Below are 19839 nucleotides of genomic sequence, written 5' to 3'. Positions count from 1 at the left end.
TCCTAAGGCACTAATGACTTCATTCTGTCAGACGGTACACTCCTCAGAATGTATGCAGTGCACAGGGCTGTAGCGTTATGTTTTGTTGCATCTCTGTTGTATACTTAACAGTAGTAACTTAATAGTCTCCCTCGCAGCCGTTTTGGCGTTGCGTGGCACTAAATATAACAGCTTTCACCGTCAACGTTAAAAAAAAAATTTTATAGTTAAATCAGTTTCGAAAAATTTGTTGATTTCATCGTGAAGGAAGGGAAAATAATTCTCTCCTCCTCCGAGGCTCCTTCAGGAGAAAAAGGAGCGACACGGAAACGTAAATGGAAAAAATGTAGCGTGGAGGACGACGGGAAAAGCGAGAAAGAGGGAGCTGAGGTCTTATCCCTTCCCAGCGTTCTTTACGCTCCTCATTTTTCACTATCTCCTGTCTCTCCTAAAAAGCGCTCTATTGTTTTTCCCTCTGTAGTCTGCGCTCGAGCTCGAAAGAGGGCCCTTTGGGGGTGAAGTACTCGATAAAGTTTCTTACGGGTTAGGTGTTTTCAAGAACCTCCAGGCGGAGCATACCCGTTTACATATCAACTTTCACCGAGAAGGTATATAAATATATATATAGGTACCCTTTTTATTTGTACATGAACGAAAAATGGTCCCACTTTCTTACACCTTAAAGATTAGCCGAAGACAGAAGAACATCCTTCTTCGTTGATGGTGGCAAGCGTACTCTTTGTACTGCAATTTTTGAAGGAATTATTGCTCAGTTTTTGTGGCTCTGTCCGAACAAAATTGTTTTCCGTGGTTCACAGTCTATTTCTGCTACCTGTTTAAATAATATAATATGAGACCTCAGGCACTTAGCCTGTGAACAGGCTCCCAAAAGGGGTATAGGGCGAAGACAAAAATCGGGCTCGGAGATGGCCCCCATACCGCGCACTGCTCGCCCGGCTTGCCGATTTTTCTTTTCGCCCTATACCGCACTTGGGAGCCTGTTTACAGGCTATCAGGCTCTATGTTAAAGGTTGGTTTAATGCTGGACACATTTTGTTGTACTTTATGCAGACCTTCTTCGAGGAGATCCAAAGAAGCGATGGTCTTTGATGCCACTGTACCCTCGGGAGCGTTGAGGTTGCGGCTGTAATTATTCAGTGCTGTTCGTACTTCAGTCACCGTGGATTTGAAATAATCATGCACACCAGGGGCCGGGGCCGGCAGCTACCATCGATCTTGCCGCTTTTCGGAAAAACATGACCGCCCCAGTAAAGAAATCTGTCGATCATTCGAAAATCGTAACATGCATGCGCGAAATGCGAAGGATTCGTGCCATTTCTTCCGTGGCGACTCCACTATGGAAACGCAGTCGTCAAATTTAGTTATTGTTAATTTACTGTTAACATTTTTTTTCGCGGTAGTACGAAGTTTGAACACTGCGATTAATCAAGACCGCTGGAATGATGTAGATTAGTAGAGCCGTCAGTATTGAAATTGCGAGCGATATGTTTTCAGCTGAGCTGAGATTTTCCCAGCAAGTGTATGTGGAGAATATGACTTGTATAAAATGTAGCGAAGGATTATGGTTTTCGTCGTCTCAGGAAGATATTGTACGCCGACAAAAGAGGACAATTTCGATTCTTCTTCAGTTCTGAAGAAACTAGAAGTCACGCAGTGTTACACCACTGCCATCTCAAAAACCCAGAATACGGGGGGTGACAACACTAACAAACGCTGTTTCGGGACAAAGCCAAAATTGTTCCGGGAATCTGGAGATTTTTCCGGGAATGGGGACGCTTAAATTTTTTTTCGGGAAACACGCTATAATTCCGGGACATTGCAGAAACAAATCGGGGCATCAAAGGAGATGTATCCCAAAAATTCGGGAGGATGATCCAAATTTCTGGGACGACTAAGGTTAAGACCTAGTATTGCTCAAACAGCGTTTGTTAGAGTTGTCACCCCCGACAGAATGTAATATTATTTCTCAAGATCGACTTGAACTTTAATGTAAGCTTATTAAAGTATTTGTCCCACATTTTATGCGTATTAACTGGCGAAAGCATAGTTACGTTTATTTTGTTGAATTCTCCCTCTGTTTAAATGTTGCGTGGCGACAGTTATTCCTGTAATATTGGTCAGTTTAATTTTAATGTACAAATGAAACATATACACAAGGAAAACAGCTTCAGCCCTTAAGAAATTTTTAGATGAGAAAATTTTGCAACTGGAAAGGATAGCTTATAAAGATCTAACAAAAGAAGATTACTTAACATTATAGAAATTATTGAAATAGAAAATCACGCATCACATTGAGACTGGCCGATGTTATCTTTTCGCAACCCTTTTAGCATGCTATAAGTCACGCAATTGCGTTTGGAGCTGGAGCAGAAATGCACCTAAAAGAAAGCATAGGCTTTATCACGGTTTTCGACGCCATTTTGACCAGTAGGCAAACACGTCTTGAAATAACAGTGTTTGTATGGAAATCCGATGTCAAATAATTTTCATAAAACATCGCTTCTGAAAAATGCAGGGATTGGAAACTTTAGGCACTATGCAAAAGATTTTACAGAAAATAACTGAGGAATATATAATATAAATATAGATGTGCTAGAAAGCATCTAGTTAAAATTGCGTTTTGACATTCATTTCCATATACTCTCTCCTCCGCAGAGGCTCCATCGGTGGAGAAACGTAGAAAAAAGGAGGGAAACGGAGGCAATAAAAAGTCGGGGGCGCGCAGGGGACGATGGGAAGGGGGGGAAAGCGACCCCCCCCCCCCCCCGCGCGCCTTAATATTTCTCTCCCCAAGGCTCTACTCGTTTAATTTCCCTCTCCCCAGGCTTTCTAAGAGGCCTCTGCGGAGGAGAGAGTTTCCATAAATATTTGTCTTGTCTGCAGTAGGGCGAACCACCCGTGAACTGCTACTAAAAAATAGTTCGCGGAAAAAAAACAAAAAAGCAAAACAAAACAAAACAAAAAACAGGGAAATGTATGGAAACTGCAAGGCTGATACTACGCGAAAGAGTTGACTTTGCGAGACAACAACCCGACCGGAAACCGACAAAACAGGGCTGCAACCGTGGACAGCTGTTTCGTTCTTATTGGAACTCGTCAGCACGGTGTAGCAGTTCTATATGAAACCAGCGACAGAGCCAGCTCATGGTTTTGTCCATGCGTTTCAATGTTAAGATGGTTTTGACTTGGCGAGACAGGAATTCGATGCTTTGTCTGCTTTCTCCCTGAGGCACGTGATGTGGCAACGCGTGATTCGGGGGGCGGGCAGGTTCAAAGTACGAAACTTGATAGGACATGGGTTTTGTTGCATTTTATTTGAGCTGGCTCTGTCGCTGGTTTCATATAGAACTGCTACACCGTGCAAAAATCGATACCCTATTTATTACCAATATGGCGGCAAAATGGCTAACATCGATACCCTATTTATGACCAAAACGGCTAAAAGCCATACCCTTTGGGGCCGCACATACCTATATAACTCATATAAGAGAGTAACACCCCCCCCCCCCCCAGAGGGGAATTAGGCAGGGTTTGAAGAACCGAGAGCAGCACGTTCCAGGCGTTCATATCTGACTGGAGAGCGACGCGAAGTAAATGAATAATAAAAGGGACTGGATGCGGGAAAAAACGAGAAGAGACTGCCGCTTTGAGCCTGGAAAAGGCTAAATTTTATTTTAATCTTCTGAAGATTTTGTGATGTTAAACCTAAATTTATCACCATAGTACGGAATATAGCACGTTTGATGAAGAAAGCACGTGGTAGATGAGTGACGTGATCTCTTTTTTTAATTATCGATTTTGACGTTTACCAATGAAATTGCAAGTTAACGTTTAGTCGCAAACGTCAAACTTCTGACACTTTTTAAGGCGTGTGAAATTCGTTTCTGCTTTGAGCTACGCACAGCCAGCATATCTGCAGAAGCCAGCAGGAAATTTTCTTCACCGAAACAGAGAACTAACATGGGGAATTTGCAGTATTTGGCGATGTTCATGTTCCTGGTATTCTTGCCAACGGGTTAGTGTGAACCTTTTTACGTAAATGCTTTTAATGTACAGTATAAGAATGTAGATCATTTATGACGCGAAGTGAGACGACGAACACGCAAAGCCCGAAATCAAGTCTACACCCAAGACATAGCTTTTAGAAATTTGAAGTTAAAGGAGAGCTCAACAAGCTTTAAAAACATAGTGTACAGCTCATGTCACTGTGTATCTTTGTCGTATATCGGTCTATAAACCTACACCACACCCAGCCGACGGTTTAATATTAATATTTTCATCTGTGACGCACGCTATGAAGTCGGCCTTTGGATTCACAGGGTTTCTTTTCGATCGTACAAGACACATCTCACCTTAATAACTCAAAAACATATTTACTTTGTACAATAAAGATTGCCAAAATGAAATACTCCTAAATTCAACCGTTTTCTGCTTCCATATCTTTCTATATCCCTTGATCTTGTCTCGGTCGTACGGCTCCTGGTACGGTTTAATTTCCGTGTGACTGAAAAGCTCAGTCAGGGTTGGGAATTACAATAAATGTATGTAACTATGTATGTTTCATAAGTTACGCAAGTGCAGCAAGTGAACATGGCGGAAATCGTACCAGGCGCCGTATGAGCGAGACAAGATCAAGGGGTATAGAAAGATGTGGAAACAGAAAACGGTCACAATTTAGGCGGATTTCACTTTTGCAATCTTCATTGTACAAATCAAACATGTTTTGATGAGACGTGTCTTGTCCTATCGAAACTTGTGCATCGGTCACAAGAAAACAACACGCGATTTTTTAACTTGTTATTATGGAATGGGATTGTCCGAGTCTGCAGTTGTGATACTTAAGTTTAAATTGCTGACGAAAATTAAGTGAAGATACTGCTCAGAATTGTTTGAGACGTGGCATTTTGATAGACCGTTCTATGGAAAATGACTTAGTTGCGTGGGAGGTGTCGTGTGTGTACTTTGTACTTTACGTAAGTAAACGGACAAGTAGTGACCGTTCATTCTGCTTAACAAATTAAGGGGAAGCTGGTAAGAAAAAGGAGAGGGTCGTATACATGTATTTCGGAAGACAAACTTTCAGGGGGTGTAAAAGCGCGTTCGGCCCGGGGCTTGCGCTTGTGGAAGGTTGTGTATTAAGTTATATATGTTGCAGTAATAACATGAAAGAATTGCAAGTGACGACAAAGTACCACTTTGTATACTGGATGTTCCTTTTTTTCAGAATCAGAGTTTAAGTTTATCAGAATTTAACCTCCTTTTTTTGTGCGTGTTTGTACTTTGGAGTCGTCTTTATCATAATCCTTTCAGAAGTATTACATTACAAGGCCCATCAAGTATCTTTCCACAATCTTTCGCGCTTTCATTGTGCTAACAATATGGACCGAATTCAGGCATTGTGCTTCCTTTTAAGCGTTATTGCTATATTGCTGCTTGGGAATGTCCATATTTAGTATCACTATCTGCGGCGGAATACACCATATTTAAATACGAATTTCCCTTTCTTTTTTATATAAACCTTTGCGTATTGTGCAACTGTGTTATGTTATCTCTATCTTCTTGGAGTTCTTGACAAGGTCGACTGACACTTCTTTGACACTTCTAGACGCGGCTTCTTTGTTCTAGCATGATTTCAATTTCAAAAATTTGCGAGCCCCACCCCCGCACTATTCGGCGTCTTTGATGATTTTTATAGTAGACGTTTTGTGCTATTATATTTAGATGCGTGCTGGCAGATTTAACCGGTGTACGTGTGCAAACAAAATCCAAAGAACAGCTGAAAAAATTGATCAGTTAGGCCCGGTTCAGACGCCGAACTTTTCATGAGCCGAACCTAATACCTCGAATTAAGTACATAAAAAGTTCGGCGTCTCAATCAGTTGAGAACGGCTGTTTCAATTTGGAACGGCTCAGCCGGGAATTTCGGCTTTGGAACGGCTTTGATTCAGACGCCGCCGAACTTTTCATGAGCCGAACCTAATGCATAAATTATTATAACGTATTTCAAATAGAAAAATTAAAAATAAAAAAAAAAAAAAAAAAAAACGCTAACATTTCGATTGGTTTTGCTTCGAGTAAATTAAGTCCGGCGTCTGAATCAAAAGGCGGGATTTTCGTGATTTGGGCCGACCTTAATTTGAATTAAGTTCGGCTCATTAAGAGTTCGACGTCTGAACTGGGCCTTCTGTTGCGATGTCATTTCAGTAACATGCGACTGCGTGGGAGGCTACCCTGCGAGCAGAGGCCCTTCGATCGACTTATCTAGGACATGCCAGTATTCGGGTCAGCGAACGGGTTAGCAAAACAGATCAGCATGTTTTTAATTTTCTGGGCTAAATCAAAGCAGTCACGCAACTTTTACTGCCAATCACAAAGTTCAATAACAGAATCAAACGTCAATTATCGAGTTAATCAAAGCAAACACTAATTTCCATGTCATGACATGAAACAGTAGGCTGCCGCGAACGTATAATGATAAAAAAATGCTCCTAATTGGCGGAGAAGAAAACGTCATAGTACTTAAAAATGTTTACTCACACATGTGATTTCAGAGTTCGCGAAAATTCAATTCATTCGAGGGTTGACATTCTCTCTTTATGTAACAACGTATTTTTGTAAACTGACGCTGGAATTTTTACAGGATCAGGCATGACGTTATAGTTAATCGCATACCAACCATATCTTTTATACTAGGATTTTCATAATGAAATCAGTTGCTGCCGATATAAATTTTCGATTTCAGTATTGTTAGTAAGATTTTGTTTTTCGACAACGTGCTTCAACAGCGTTCAATGGTACTGTGTTTAAACGTACAATCATATTTTTACAATCCACTCTCCCGACCATCAACAAGATAAACAAAAGTGGTGTTTTAAAATTGCCTTCAGTGATTGCACCTGGATTGACCGCACGTTGCGAACTAAACTTCTCTCCCCAGGCTGCTCAATTGGAAAAATGCAAAAATCGCAGGAAATTTCGGTTGAAAATGCGCGTAACAACGTAACGTGTACTTTCGCCGAGCTGCTCGAAAATGGACGAAATTTCGGTTGACAATGTGTCCAACAACATAGCAACGTTCAACACTATTAAAAGGTACAGTCGTACAATGTACCGGATGAACTTTCTATATCTTCCCAAAACTCCCAAAAGATCAAACAACGGTATAAAGGGAGTGTAGGTTTTTGTCGAGGGTCGAGGGTAAAATACCGAGTGTCGATTTTTTTGTATGTTTAAATACCACTTGTTTTTCTGCATCTCGTTGGAACACACTTGAACACTCGCAAGTGAAATAGGAGAATGTGAGAGAAAGTGCTGCAGAGAGGAAACCCCGCGAGCTAACATCCGGGCATTCCTGTCAATTGGAGAAAGGCGGGAAATCTTGTGACAAAAAGATACAAAAAAAAGATATGAAAAAAATATATATATTGTAATACAGCATACAAAAAAATCGACCCTCGACATTTCACCCTCTACCCTCGACAAAAACCTACACTCACATTAAAGTGTCTTCACACAATCGCACGCTAATAAACGTGACATAACCTAATCATACACAATCGATCGTAAACAATCATCAAAAAGGACGCGGGATTTGATATCATGTCAAACACCCTGTGTGCATGTCCCGAATATCAAATTAAAACCAACCAATAGCCGAAGCGCATCCTTACGATCTGACATCGACAAAAAATGCCGCGGATTATCTTAGACTGATCGACTGCGCATGCTTCCGATCTGACATCTGACAAAATTTTGGATTTTCTGCTATATGAACAATAGCGTGCTGCCTCGCTAAGGCTCGCCAGCAAACTACGTGTTACACAATGCCAATTTAAACAGTTTAAAACTCTATGTATACCCATGATGACAAAAATCTATACACTATTTTAGAGTAACAAACGAAACTGATCTAAGTTTATAATGTTTTTTTTCAGATTAAAACGGTTCAAAAGTTATTCTGTTTTCTCAGTGTGAGATCCTTTGTGTCATAACACTTATGTGAATCTCTGTATGGTCTCTTTTACAGTGATTTCCCGTGAATGTTACCAGTGCCTGAGCACACACTCTTGGGGAGACTGTGATGACAAGCGAACCAAGGTCATGTGCTTGGGTTCCACTAATTGTGTCAAAGCCAAAGTTTACGCCACCTCTGGTGCGAAGGACGAAGCTTACGTTAGAGGTTGCGCCGCAACCTGTTCAGCATCGAGCATCCCACAGTGCAACAGTGCTAACATCAAGTGTGAAGTGAGTTGCTGTTCCTCTGACCTGTGCAACGGCGCGGCCGGACCCATGATCAGCGGTCTTCTTTTGATCGTCGCTGCATACGTCGTGCACGTGTTCGGTTTTTAGACTTTTTCAACTGGACTAGTCCATAACATTATATTGTGATTGCTTTCAATTGTTATGTTTAGTTGTTAAAGGCGGTACTTTCTAGTTCGATCCTCACCACCTCTTTTCTCCCGGTAACTGTCGAGCAAGCTTCAAGAAGACAGAACAGAGTGCCAAACTCACCTGCCTCGCACACACCTCTTTTCTCGCTTTTCGCTCGTCGGGTTTCATGACAGCCGACGCTCAAGTACGCTCGCGGATGTAGCCTCCTGCTCGACTCTCTCTGAGAGAATAGAGGGACTGCTCAAAATGTTGATCATCGCAATCAATCCTAGCTTGTATTAAAACAGTTATTAGCTATTTGGTAATAAAAAAGTGAATGTTGTTTTCAGATTTGTTAATTCCTGTTCTGATTAAGTTCTTCCTATTTTCCTTCTTTTTTTTTTCTTTTTTTTCCACCTTAGTCTTATTCAGTTCAAAATTTATGTGGCACATATAACCAGCAACTATCAGAACCCAGGCCACTCGCATTGCAATGGGGTGTCTTCCGTTTTATTGTCAGCGAAAGAGCGTTCGTTTTTTTCAGAATTTGATAATTATATGATCACTGGTGAACTGGCACCTTGGTTTCGTTCGGTCCCTAAGCTGCGCTACGAAGTTTTGCCTAAATTTAACAGTCGAGATTTTATGTTTCAATTGTAAAACTTGAGGAGGGTCACAACATCTTTACTCGCCTTAAAATGGATGTTTTAAGAACAAACTTTCACATACAGCTGTACATAGACGACAGGCTTCGATTTCATTTATATTACAGCACCTTTTCAACTTTTGATCGAATTATTCATTGGTTTTCCAATCAACAGCTGTTGCCATAATGACCGCAGGGTATTATATCTCATTTAAAATTCGTAGATTAACTCAAATTCTAATCAAACACGTTACTCACAGACAAGTTGTAGGCGAAACATTAGATATTTGGGGAACAAGACACAGCAAATCCATTCTGTCCCAGTTTTTTCGCTATAGCACAAAATTAGCCAGCGTGCTGGACGCTTTTGTTTTCGTGAGCTAATGTGAAGCTACTGACACAGCCGTTGGCAAGCGAAGCAGTTTTTCACCCTCCGTCTTTTATTATGTAACCTCTTGTGGCCTATGGGCAGGAACCCATGTATGGCCCATGGACTCCTGAGTGCCCCCACGGGATACCCTCGAGCAAAGGCGCTCTACGACAGCTCACAATAAGTGTATCCAAATCACTAAAGGTGATCACTGAATCCCGAAGGTTTGAAGAATATGTTTTCATTCATAGAATGTACGAGGCTCCTCAAACAATGTTTTTGTGACCAGGCCCCGTACTGAAGCTGCAAAGAGGGTGTTTAGCTATAGGGGGGAGGAGGGGGCTGTCATGTGTAATGGCCTTGGCGACAAACTTGCTTAAAAATGAGACAAACCTCAACTCTTTCAAGTACGCTCTGACTGTCTGGAACTGGGGCTGACTGAGGGAGTTGCGTTAGTACTTATTTAGCTATACTTAGGTTAATTAGGTTAATCAATTAACTGTAGAATTGTTTCTTTTAGTATTTGATATTTGTGTCTTTGTAGTTTTGTAATTTGTTATGTAAACTTCTCGCTGGAAGAGAATTTTTAATGAAGTGATACCGTTAATAAAGCTTCTACTACTACTACGCTTGCTACATAAGCCAGAATTTTAAAGGTTAGGTCTGATAAAAGGTAACGGAAAATTACGTCGTATCTATTTCTATGGACAGATGGACGACCGTATCGACCAATCACATTCCTTTCTGACATGGGGTATAAAGTACTTGGATCTGTCTTCAATTAATGGAAATGAGTACCAGGGTAACCACTTACCAAAGTAATGACAGAGGACCCTGTGGTGAAAAGAAAAAAAAATGGTGTGGAGAGAAGAGAAGAATGGTCGGAGAGAAGAATGTAGCACGAGAAAGTTCGATAGTTTGGTTTGAAATAGAACAGGGTTTGGAGAGAGAGATAGTAGCATGATGTTCCAGGCTTTCAGATCTGAGTGGGGAGCGACGCGAAGAAAATAAAAAATAAAAGCGAGGAGCAGGAAAAACGAGAAGAGACTGGCTTTTATTATTCGTTTGCATCGCAGTTTTCTTTGCACTACGCCCCATTTTCTGAACCTGAATCAGGCAAGATTGATAAAAGATTCTGTGATGTTTAACGTAAATTTATCACCACTTGCACGGAAGATTTGCACGTTTGGAACTAAAGCTAACAAGAGGGCCTCAACGGGGTTAATCGTCAGCCGTCAAACAGCCTAAAATTAAACAAAAACAAAAAGCAGTTATTATTAACCGTTAAACGGTTTCAAGGTCTTTTAAATATCAGAATTTCTCAGCTGCACATCCTGGACTTCTGGCTTAAAAAGAATCGTTTTGAAGAGCTGTTAAACCGCTTTCCATGTTTCCTCACCTTATGATCCGAGTTTAACTGACATCACAACTAATTTCCGTCTGGAAGTACTTCCTGCTCAAAATATTAATTATTTACTACATTGAAAACGTGTTTCTGACAACAAAACAACCCCCAAAACAGAACACAATTGGTAATATTAAAAAAAACGTGTTTCTGACCACAAAACAACCTCCAGAACAGAACACAATCGGTTATATTAAAAGAAAACCCGAAAAGTCTAGTTAATATTATAACATAGCTAGTAAATTCGTGGAATCAAATTCACTTGCGTGCGCGTGCTTCATATCCCGCAAGTAATATATTAATTAGTTATATTTCTAATTTTTAATAAAATGTTGTTGTTGTTGTTATTGTGCACGCTGTTAACGTCAGCAAATAAATGCCTCTAGAATAAAAATATCTCCCTGAGTGACTTCGGCATTTTGCATTCAAAAACGGGCGAAAACTTCAGCAAACAGTTTAACTACGGATGGCAACAAGCGAACCAGCTAATGCAGAAGATCTTCCTACTTTTTCTATGGGACTGGAGTTTTTAACTCCCGGCAAATAAAACCTAAAGAAAAGGAAAAAAGAGAACAAGCGAGGCCCATGTCATCTTGTCTCATAACACTAAATTTCAGGAGCCAATTTCGCTTTTTCAGAGGGAAACCACACCTTTTCGAAACGATAACCTGAAACAAAATTTCAACAGCAAATATTAACGACAAAGAAATTGTGCTTCAAGAGAAAATTGTCGTTTTATCCAGTCGGCGAACAAGCGGACATCACTTTCTTGGTAATGTTCGAATACTTGTGGGAATCCAATTCACAAGGACTTACAGGTATGATTTTGAATTTTTACTAAAATACATTTCTAATTGACCGATTTCAGTTCGACTCGGGCGCGATTTCAGCGCGACATCGCTGCAATTTCTATGAAACATGGTAATTTTGAGCAGCAGTTTTGCGTTGGAGCATGCGCATTCGTCTTGTGAACAAAGATGGCGTTTTGTCGTCTTTCCGTGATGTTGCAAATTCTTCCCTAAACGATGATGTAGTTTTTGCTTTTGTTTTTGCTTTTCCTTTCTTTAACTGTTACGAAAAAATGCAAGAATGTGAAGAAGTTGCCATTGCTTCACCTTGCCTGTGCATTGGTAATGCAGTCGCTGTTGCTCGACGAAGAAGGAAGAGACGCAGATGAAGAACCGTATAGGTGAAACCGTGGCTGGCAAACCGAGAAACCGAGGGTGCTTTTCATAGGCTTTTAAAAGAACTAAAAATGCACGACCGAGAACATTACAAAAACTATTTGAGAATGGATCTAGGGCTCTTCTGGTTGACAGCTTTCATTGATACACCGTGTAACTTCCTGTACGGCCGCCTTCCTTTTGTGGTTTAGTTTATACTCTTGTGATGTTGTTTTATAAAAGCATTCATATTTTGGCCACAGCTCAATTAAAGTCTCTTTCTCTTTATAACACCACTGATGGTTCTTTTTTTAGGTGGTTTGAACCTTTTGTTTTCTTCCGAGGTCGCACTATGCATGGCCATGTTTGCTGCAACAAAATGGCGCGCAACAGGTACCAAGCAACCTGTGGGGACCCGGCTGACACGTCATTTTTGACGCATTTGGCTGAAAAATCGCCGCCAAATTGCATCAAGTTTCGAGCATGTTCGAAACTCGTGGCGACAAAGCGCGATAAATCGCAATGAAATCGCATTGAAATCGCAGCTGGTTTACACGCGCGATTTGAAGTTGCAACTTGGCGGCGACAAAAATCGCAGTGTAAATCGCGACAAAAATTGCATCAAAAATCGCATGTGTAAGCCGGGCTCAATACGCATCTTTAGTGTTCTCCAAACCTCCGGGTCAACTTCTTGCGTGCTTCATATCACAACGAACCCACGCTGACGCATTAACCAATTGTTAATTAACTATAGAGAAAGCGCACGAGTGGCCAAAAAGTGATCTCTTTGTTATCATTAATTCTGACGTTGGCCAATGAAGTTGCACTTAGTTTTTAAAAAACGTCAAAGTTCTGACACTTTTTAAGGTGTGTGGTAAAATTCAGGGAAATTCGTTTGTGCTTTCAGCTGCGTATGAACACAGCATATTTTCAGACGCTAGCAGCAAAATTTCCTGACTAAAATAAAGAGCCAGCATGCGGAATTTGCAGTATTTGGCGATGTTCATGTTCCTAATATTCTTGCCAACGGGTAAGTGCATGTGAACCTTTTGCGTAAATGTTTTAAAGGTAGAGTATTAGGGATGTAGTTCATCCGATCTGTACCCAATTCTATGACGCGGGCTGAAGCGACGAACACACCAAGCCCGCGACTACTTTTTAGATCATATGTCAGCCCAAGACAGTGTTTGGTAATTTAAAGTTGACAGAGAGCTCAACAAGCTTCAAGACTACGGTGTAGAGTTCTTCACTGATGTTCCACGCATATCGGCGTATAAACCTGCACCTGCCACCCACATTCGCAAATGCTTTTCTTAAATATTCTTCGCCGCAATGACCATTTCTGAACAAAACGTAGTGAGCCAAGAGTCCGAAATATCTCGTTTCGCAAATTACAGATACGAGCTCTGCATGGATCGTAATGTATTTAACTTGCTTGTTTACATTTGTAACAGCTTTTCTTCAGAATATTCCTCGCTGCTATGATGCTTTCTGAACAAAAGATAATGAGCCATGAGGTCCAAAGTGCCTCGTTTCGCAAATTACAGACACGAGCTCTCTCTCTCTCTCTCTCTCTCTCTCTCTCTCTCTCTCTCTCTCTCTCTCTCTCTCTCTCTCTCTCTCTCTCTCTCTCTCTCTCTCTCTCTCTCTCTCTCTCTCTCTCTCTCTCTCTCTCTCTCTCTCTCTCTCTCTCTCTCTCTCTCTCTCTCTCTCTCTCTCTCTCTCTCTCTCTCCATATATATATATAGATAAGTGACTTGTTTAACTTGCTTTGCCTCAGTTTCTCAGAATATTCTTCGCCGCAATTATGATTTTCGAACCAAAAATAGTGAACAAGACTTTTCCAGCTTGCAACATGTACTGCTTACTTTTCAGAAACAGTAAACTATTGCTTGTGTGAACAAACGAGTCCACTTTTCTCATATTATTTTTTTTCCGCTTTGCATGTAGGTTTTCAGGATTAAAGGGGAAGTATCACGAAAATTTGCTGTCATTTCAAAACCCCAAAATGTTTGGCTGTCAGCAGAAACAAAGAAATAATTGTCAAGTTTAATTTTGTTAAAAATTATCACCCCAGTGCAATAAAACTGTCGATTAGTGCCTCTGGCCAGAGAAAGAGTAGGCCGGTGTGGTTTGAAACTTGAAAAATATTAGGCTACTGTTTTTCAAGTTCTCGCATTTCTGTTTCCAAAATGCGCTAGAACAGAACGCGAGTTGTTTTCGTTGACCTCACCTCGTTCTAGAATTATTTGGCAGGTGATTGAAGGTCTTATTTCATCATTTTTAACAAAACATGTCAAAAAACCCATGATACTTCCCCTTTAAGTAAACGAGTGCGGACGTATATTCAATGTGAATAGGTTCAGCTTTATTATCTCAGAATTACTGATTGTAATGACAAACATGCACTATATAAATGAATATGAATATATAAAACATATAATTGAACTGTGGGTGAAAGATTAAATAGAAGAAAGATCCTCGCAGTCATTTACGGTGCAGATGCGAAAAGAAAGCCTGAAAAAAATTCAGGCTTGAACGGGATTCGTACCCATGACCTCTTCGATGCCAGTGCAGTGCTCTACCAACTGAGCTATCAAGCCAACTGGGGGCTGGTCGTATTGTGAGTTCGTAATATACCCGTGAAGGATGAATAAATGAATATAAATACATGAAACATTTATTTGAACTGCGGGTAAAGGATTAAGTAGAAGAAAGACCCTCGCAGTTAATCATTTACGCAACTTAAGCAGTTGCGAAAAGAAAGCATGAAAAAAAATTTCAGGCAAGAAATTGAAATATGCTTGCTAGAAATGCAAGCATTTTAAACATAACTGCGAGCGCCACGCCACGAATCGCGGCACGTTGTACGTAGTTGGTCCGGGGAAAATGGCTCTCGGATAACTGACTAGACTAGGTAAAGCGTATAAAGTGATATTTATTTGATCTGTAAGGGAAACAATGTATAATTTCGTTAAGAAATTCAATAGGCGAGCGATTCATGAAATATTCGGGAAAGGAAAAGTTGGAAATGCTTCAAGTAACGCCATTCTAAATTTCACAAAATTGAATCTATTACAGAATCAAATGTCAATTAACTCTATCTAAACCGGAGAGGGTGGGGGGCGGGGCGTATTTTGTCTGTGGCGACTTTGAACCTTAGTGACCTTTTTAATATTTGAATTGTGTGAGCGCTCTGAAACATCAGACTGACGTTTTCAGAAATTTTTTGTGGGAAAAATTTGATGTGGTTGGTTAGTGTTATTAGTTACTATGGCAACCAATTTTTGATAGCTAGTTTTTTCAAAACTGATATAGAAAATCCCTTTTAAAATAAAGAAAAATCACTTTTCTTACCATAACTTTCATTTATGTTTTTAGCTCATATCACTGTCCCTTTATTGGTTTTGATTACTTTTCGTTCAATTTCGGCGCTTTCTTGAAGTTTTGAGAGAATCCAAAAATCCAAGATGGCGGATCCAAGATGGCCGCCATTTGGCAATAATGACGTAATTACCACGTCATATGACAAATATAAAAGATAATGCATTACCAATGATATCTTTTATATTTCGAGTTACGTAATATAATAATTTAAACAGTTTAAAAACCTTTGTATACCGACCTGGTGTATACCTATGATGTACAAAAATCTATACACTATTTTAGAGTAGCAAACGAAACTGATCACAGTTTACATTTTTTTTTTCAGACCGAAACGGCTCAAAAGTTATTCTTGTTTTCTCAGTGTGAGATCCTTTGTGTCATAACACTCATGTGAATCTCTGTATGGTCTCTTTTTCAGTGATTTCCCGTGAATGTTACCAGTGCCTGAGCACACACTCTTGGGGAGACTGTGATGACAAGCGAATCAAGGTCACGTGCTTGGGTTCCACTAATTGTGTCAAAACCAAAGCTTACGCCACCTCTGACACGAAGGACGAAGGTTACGTTAGAGGTTGCGCGGCGACCTGTTCAGCATCGAGCATCCCACAGTGCAACCTTCCTAACATCAAGTGTAAAGTGAGTTGCTGTTCCTCTGACCTGTGCAACGGCGCGGCCGGACCCATGGCCAGCGGTCTTCTTTTGATTGTGGCTGCATACATCGTATACGTGTTCGGATTTTAGGCTTTTTCAGCTGGACTAGTCCATATCTTCATTTTGTGATTGTTTTCAAATGTTATGTTTAGTTGGTAAAGGGGGTACCTTCCTCGATCCTCACCACCTCTTTTCTCTCGGTAGTTGTCGAGCAAGTTTTAAAAGATAGAACAGAGTGCCAAACCTGCCTCCCTTGCACATACCTCTTTCCTCACGCATCGGGTTTCGTGGCATCCCACGTTTGCGCACTGTCGCGTATCTTACACAGTAGACCAAACTGGACCCTGATAACCTGCAGCTGGATTGTTTTCTTTCTTGGGGTTGGAAGCATTGTTCTGTTATTCATTCTTTTGTTCTCTTGTCCAACCATGCCAAATGATGCAAACGGTACAGTTCGCCCCATGTTAGCTCCTGCTCGATTATTTCTGAGAGAATAGAGGGACTGCTCAAAATATCTTCACAATCAATTCTAACTTGTACTTAAACAATTAGCCTTCAACTGATAATAAAAAATATTAACGCAAATGTTGTTTCGAAATTCGTTTATTCATGTTTTCATTCAGTTTCTTTCTTTCTATTTCCTTTTATTATTTTTTGATTAAAGTCTTATTCAGTTCATAATTTATGTCTTACTGATCTTATATTGAAAACAGTTACATGACTCTAAACCAGCACTTATCGGGGCCCAGGCCGCTCGCATTCCAATGGCTTCTTCGGTTTTATTGTCAGCGAAAAAGCGTTTACTGGCGAGCTAGCAACTTGTTTTGCTCGGTTCCTAAGCTATGCCACACAGTTTTGCTTACATTTAACACTCAAACCAGGATTTTATGTTTTTGTTGTAACACTCAAGGAGACTTACACCATCTCTTCTGGCCTTAGAGTGGATGTTTTAAGATCAAAATTTCGTACAGACGGCAAGCAATTTCCATCGTATCATATTACACCACCTTTTCAACCTAAAATCGAATTATCCTTTTTATTGGTTTTCCAACCAACAGGTGTTACCATAACAACCGTAACGTATTCCATCTCATTTTAGTAGATTAACTCAAATCCTAATCAAACACTTTACTCGCAGATAACTTGTAGGCGAACCGCTAGAAATTTGGGGAACAAGATATACCAAACCCATTCTGTCCCAACTTTTGCGCTGCAGCGCAAACTTACCTAAGGTGCCAGACGTTTTTGTTTTCGTGAGCTGCTGCCGTGAAAGCAAGCCGCGGCCGTTGTGGCAAGGGAAACAAAACAAAAAAGCAGTTTTTATTTTTTGGCTTCTTCGTCACACCACGCGCGAACGTGATCACTGAAACCAGAAAGAATGTGATCGCTAAACATAAACATGTTAATACTATTTATCCAGTTTCGAACGGAAAAGTTTTAAAAGATGTTGTTATGTACATAAATCAAGAATCGATATTTCATTGTGGGCTTGTTTTGGTCAGTTCCCACTATTTTCGTCAAAATCTAAAGAAAATAAAACTCAGTTGTAATATGCATGTTTTCTTTTCAGTTCAAAAGCCTTTTAACATAGCAAAACATTCTAAACGTACATTGAGCTTCTTAGGTGGTTGCGACGCAACTCAAGTTATTCAGTTCTTGGTTATACTGGAGATGAGAGACAGAGTAACAAGCTTCAATACCACAGTTTACTATACGGCTGGCTCCTCTAGCGGGCAAGATGATTCAAATCCTGCCCTGTGATTGGCTACCCGAGCGGGCAAGATGGAGCCAGTCTCTTGCCCGCTCGGGATTACCCGTTTGCCCGTCCGCTTGGCGTCGAAAGTTTAATCCCAACAACAATGCAATCTTTTCTTCGATTTTCTCGCTGTTTTGGGAGAAAACGCTTACTAAAAAGTTCGGCAAACTCTCAAAATTTACCCAAAGGAAAGGAAGAGAATGGAATCGTCCCGGTGTAGTGAAAATTTTGTTTCAGCTACAATGAATGTGAGTTGAATCGGTGAGTTGCTTTGCGCGTAGTATTTTAGATTTTGTAAAACTTAATATTGTCTCAAGTCCAGTGCCAAATTGATAAGTTCTCTAGATTTGCAATGACTGTATTTAAATCACAGTGTAGTGGAAGTTGCGTTAAGTGTTTAGAGCAGTTCAGAAAAGTATTTTTCTCAAGTTCGCCGAAGAAGCTCACGTTTTTAATTTAGCCGCGTCTTGCTTGTTGTAAACAACAAAATCTTATTAAAGTTTCGCCCAGTTTTCTGGTTTACCCGCTCTTTTCTTCTCGGCTTATGCTTGCATATAATCTCAAAATCTATTGTTTCATTCAAGAATTAATGATTGGAAGCCCAAAACTGTGTAAATATGTTTATTATTTACGCCACCGCGCGATCGGCTGAAAATGGCGAGTTTGCCGGATTCTATTCAAATCTTCCCGCTCTTGCGAAAATCTAAATTTTTCGTTCTCAATAATTGTGTACCCCCTTTAAGCCATTGTAAAGTTAGAGCCCTAAGATAATTTAGGTTTCCTTGTTTTCCACTATTACACGATAATCCAAAAATGCACTGAAAATAAATCTTGCACCGGCCGGCTATGAAGAATTTCTTTCCGAGCAGAGCAGTTTCATGTCCTGTTTTGTTTTGTTGTTGTAGTTTTAACTTGAAGGTAAAGCCATATAATAAATCCTTTATTGACCAAGCTTGTTCGGTCAAGATGGCTGGATATTGGCCTCGTTCTTTTTTAGCGTTTTTATGGACCTCGATTTCGTCTCGGTCCATAAAAACGCAAAAAAAGAACTTGGCCAATATCCAGCCATCTTGATCTCACGCTCGGTCAACAACGCATATGTATAGTTAATGTTTCAGTAGCACATTGGCCTAGCCTGCCTCGCAACATTAGAACGGCTTATGATCAATCACAAGTGAAAATGAAAACCATTAATTAGTTAAGCCAAGACCATTCTAAGGCACTACTACTTCTACTACTACTACTACTACTACTACTACTACTACTACTACTACTACTACTACTACTACTACTACTACTACTACTACTACTACTACTACTACTACTACTACTACTACTACTACTACTACTACTACTACTACTACTACTACTACTACTACTACTACTACTACTACTACTACTACTACTACTACTAAATAATAATAACAATAATAATAATAATAATAATAATAATAATAATAATAAAAATAATAATAATAAAAAGCGATAATTTTCATGAAAAAACATTGAGAGGAGGGGGTATGTGGAGTTTATTAAAATTTTCTTCATGGTAAATTGTCTTGTTTGTCTTAGAGTGACGTAATGGGTAGGTGTTTATTATTTTCTCTTATTGGTTTTCCCACGGCGTTAAGGGTACCGTTTACGCCACCTATGGCGCGAACGATGAAGCTTACGTCAAAGGCACGCGTCAACCTGTTCAGCATCAAGCCGATCCCGAACTGCAACCATGTTATCTTAAAAACAAACAAAGCTGGAAACTTGCAGCTGTGTTGTGGCAGGACATTGATGGCCAGCGATTTTTCAATTATCAATGCATGCTGTACGTGTTCGGTCTTTATGCCCTATGAGCATTACTAACTGTTGTTTGAAGTTTCCTAGTGACTTTTTTCAAATGTCAGTAATGTTTAGTCGAAAAAGGCGGTATTTTTCTCATTCCCCAGTCACCTGCTTTCGCTCGATCGGTGACTGTCGAGAAACTCACCCTCGCACAGACTTCTCTTCTCGCTTCTCGCGCGTCGGGTTTCGCAGCAGCCGAAGTTCGCGCACGCTGGCGTTTCCTGTTCGACCCCAGTCTCTGAGAGAATAGAGGGA

The 19839-nt window shown here is 40.3% G+C and overlaps 2 protein-coding genes and 1 long non-coding RNA gene across 3 annotated transcripts; 2 read left to right on the top strand and 1 right to left on the bottom strand.

Moving 5' to 3' along the window:
- The first annotated feature begins 3855 nt into the window (after positions 1–3855).
- On the top strand, positions 3856–8719 carry LOC146467785 (uncharacterized). The gene is made up of 2 exons (XM_085125304.1): positions 3856–4015; positions 8027–8719. The coding sequence occupies exons 1-2, from the start codon at positions 3961–3963 to the stop codon at positions 8347–8349; spliced, it is 378 nt and encodes a 125-aa protein (XP_084981430.1). The 5' UTR covers positions 3856–3960; the 3' UTR covers positions 8350–8719.
- On the bottom strand, positions 6632–8018 carry LOC146467786 (uncharacterized). The gene is made up of 2 exons (XR_014867638.1): positions 7460–8018; positions 6632–7119 (listed from the first exon to the last, which is right to left on the bottom strand). It is a non-coding gene; the product is annotated as an uncharacterized LOC146467786 (long non-coding RNA).
- A 4129-nt stretch (positions 8720–12848) lies between the features above and the next one.
- LOC146467784 (uncharacterized) lies at positions 12849–16567 on the top strand. The gene is made up of 2 exons (XM_085125307.1): positions 12849–12984; positions 15760–16567. The coding sequence occupies exons 1-2, from the start codon at positions 12930–12932 to the stop codon at positions 16080–16082; spliced, it is 378 nt and encodes a 125-aa protein (XP_084981433.1). The 5' UTR covers positions 12849–12929; the 3' UTR covers positions 16083–16567.
- The last annotated feature ends 3272 nt before the right edge of the window (positions 16568–19839 follow it).

This window comes from Pavona decussata, unplaced genomic scaffold (genome assembly GCF_977016875.1).
Source record: "Pavona decussata unplaced genomic scaffold, jaPavDecu1.1 SCAFFOLD_134, whole genome shotgun sequence".
In the NCBI taxonomy this organism is placed as follows: Eukaryota; Metazoa; Cnidaria; class Anthozoa; order Scleractinia; family Agariciidae; genus Pavona; species Pavona decussata.
Note: the sequence above shows the minus strand (reverse complement) of the source record. Positions and strands in the feature narration are given on the sequence as shown.

Bases quoted from the DNA above. Each gene is read 5' to 3' on its own strand.
- LOC146467785 (XM_085125304.1), top strand. From the start codon at position 3,961: ATGGGGAATTTGCAGTATTTGGCGATGTTCATGTTCCTGGTATTCTTG. The intron at 4,016-8,026 runs GTTAGTGTGAAC...TCTCTTTTACAG, and splicing joins CCTGGTATTCTTGCCAACGG to TGATTTCCCGTGAATGTTAC.
- LOC146467784 (XM_085125307.1), top strand. From the start codon at position 12,930: ATGCGGAATTTGCAGTATTTGGCGATGTTCATGTTCCTAATATTCTTG. The intron at 12,985-15,759 runs GTAAGTGCATGT...TCTCTTTTTCAG, and splicing joins CCTAATATTCTTGCCAACGG to TGATTTCCCGTGAATGTTAC.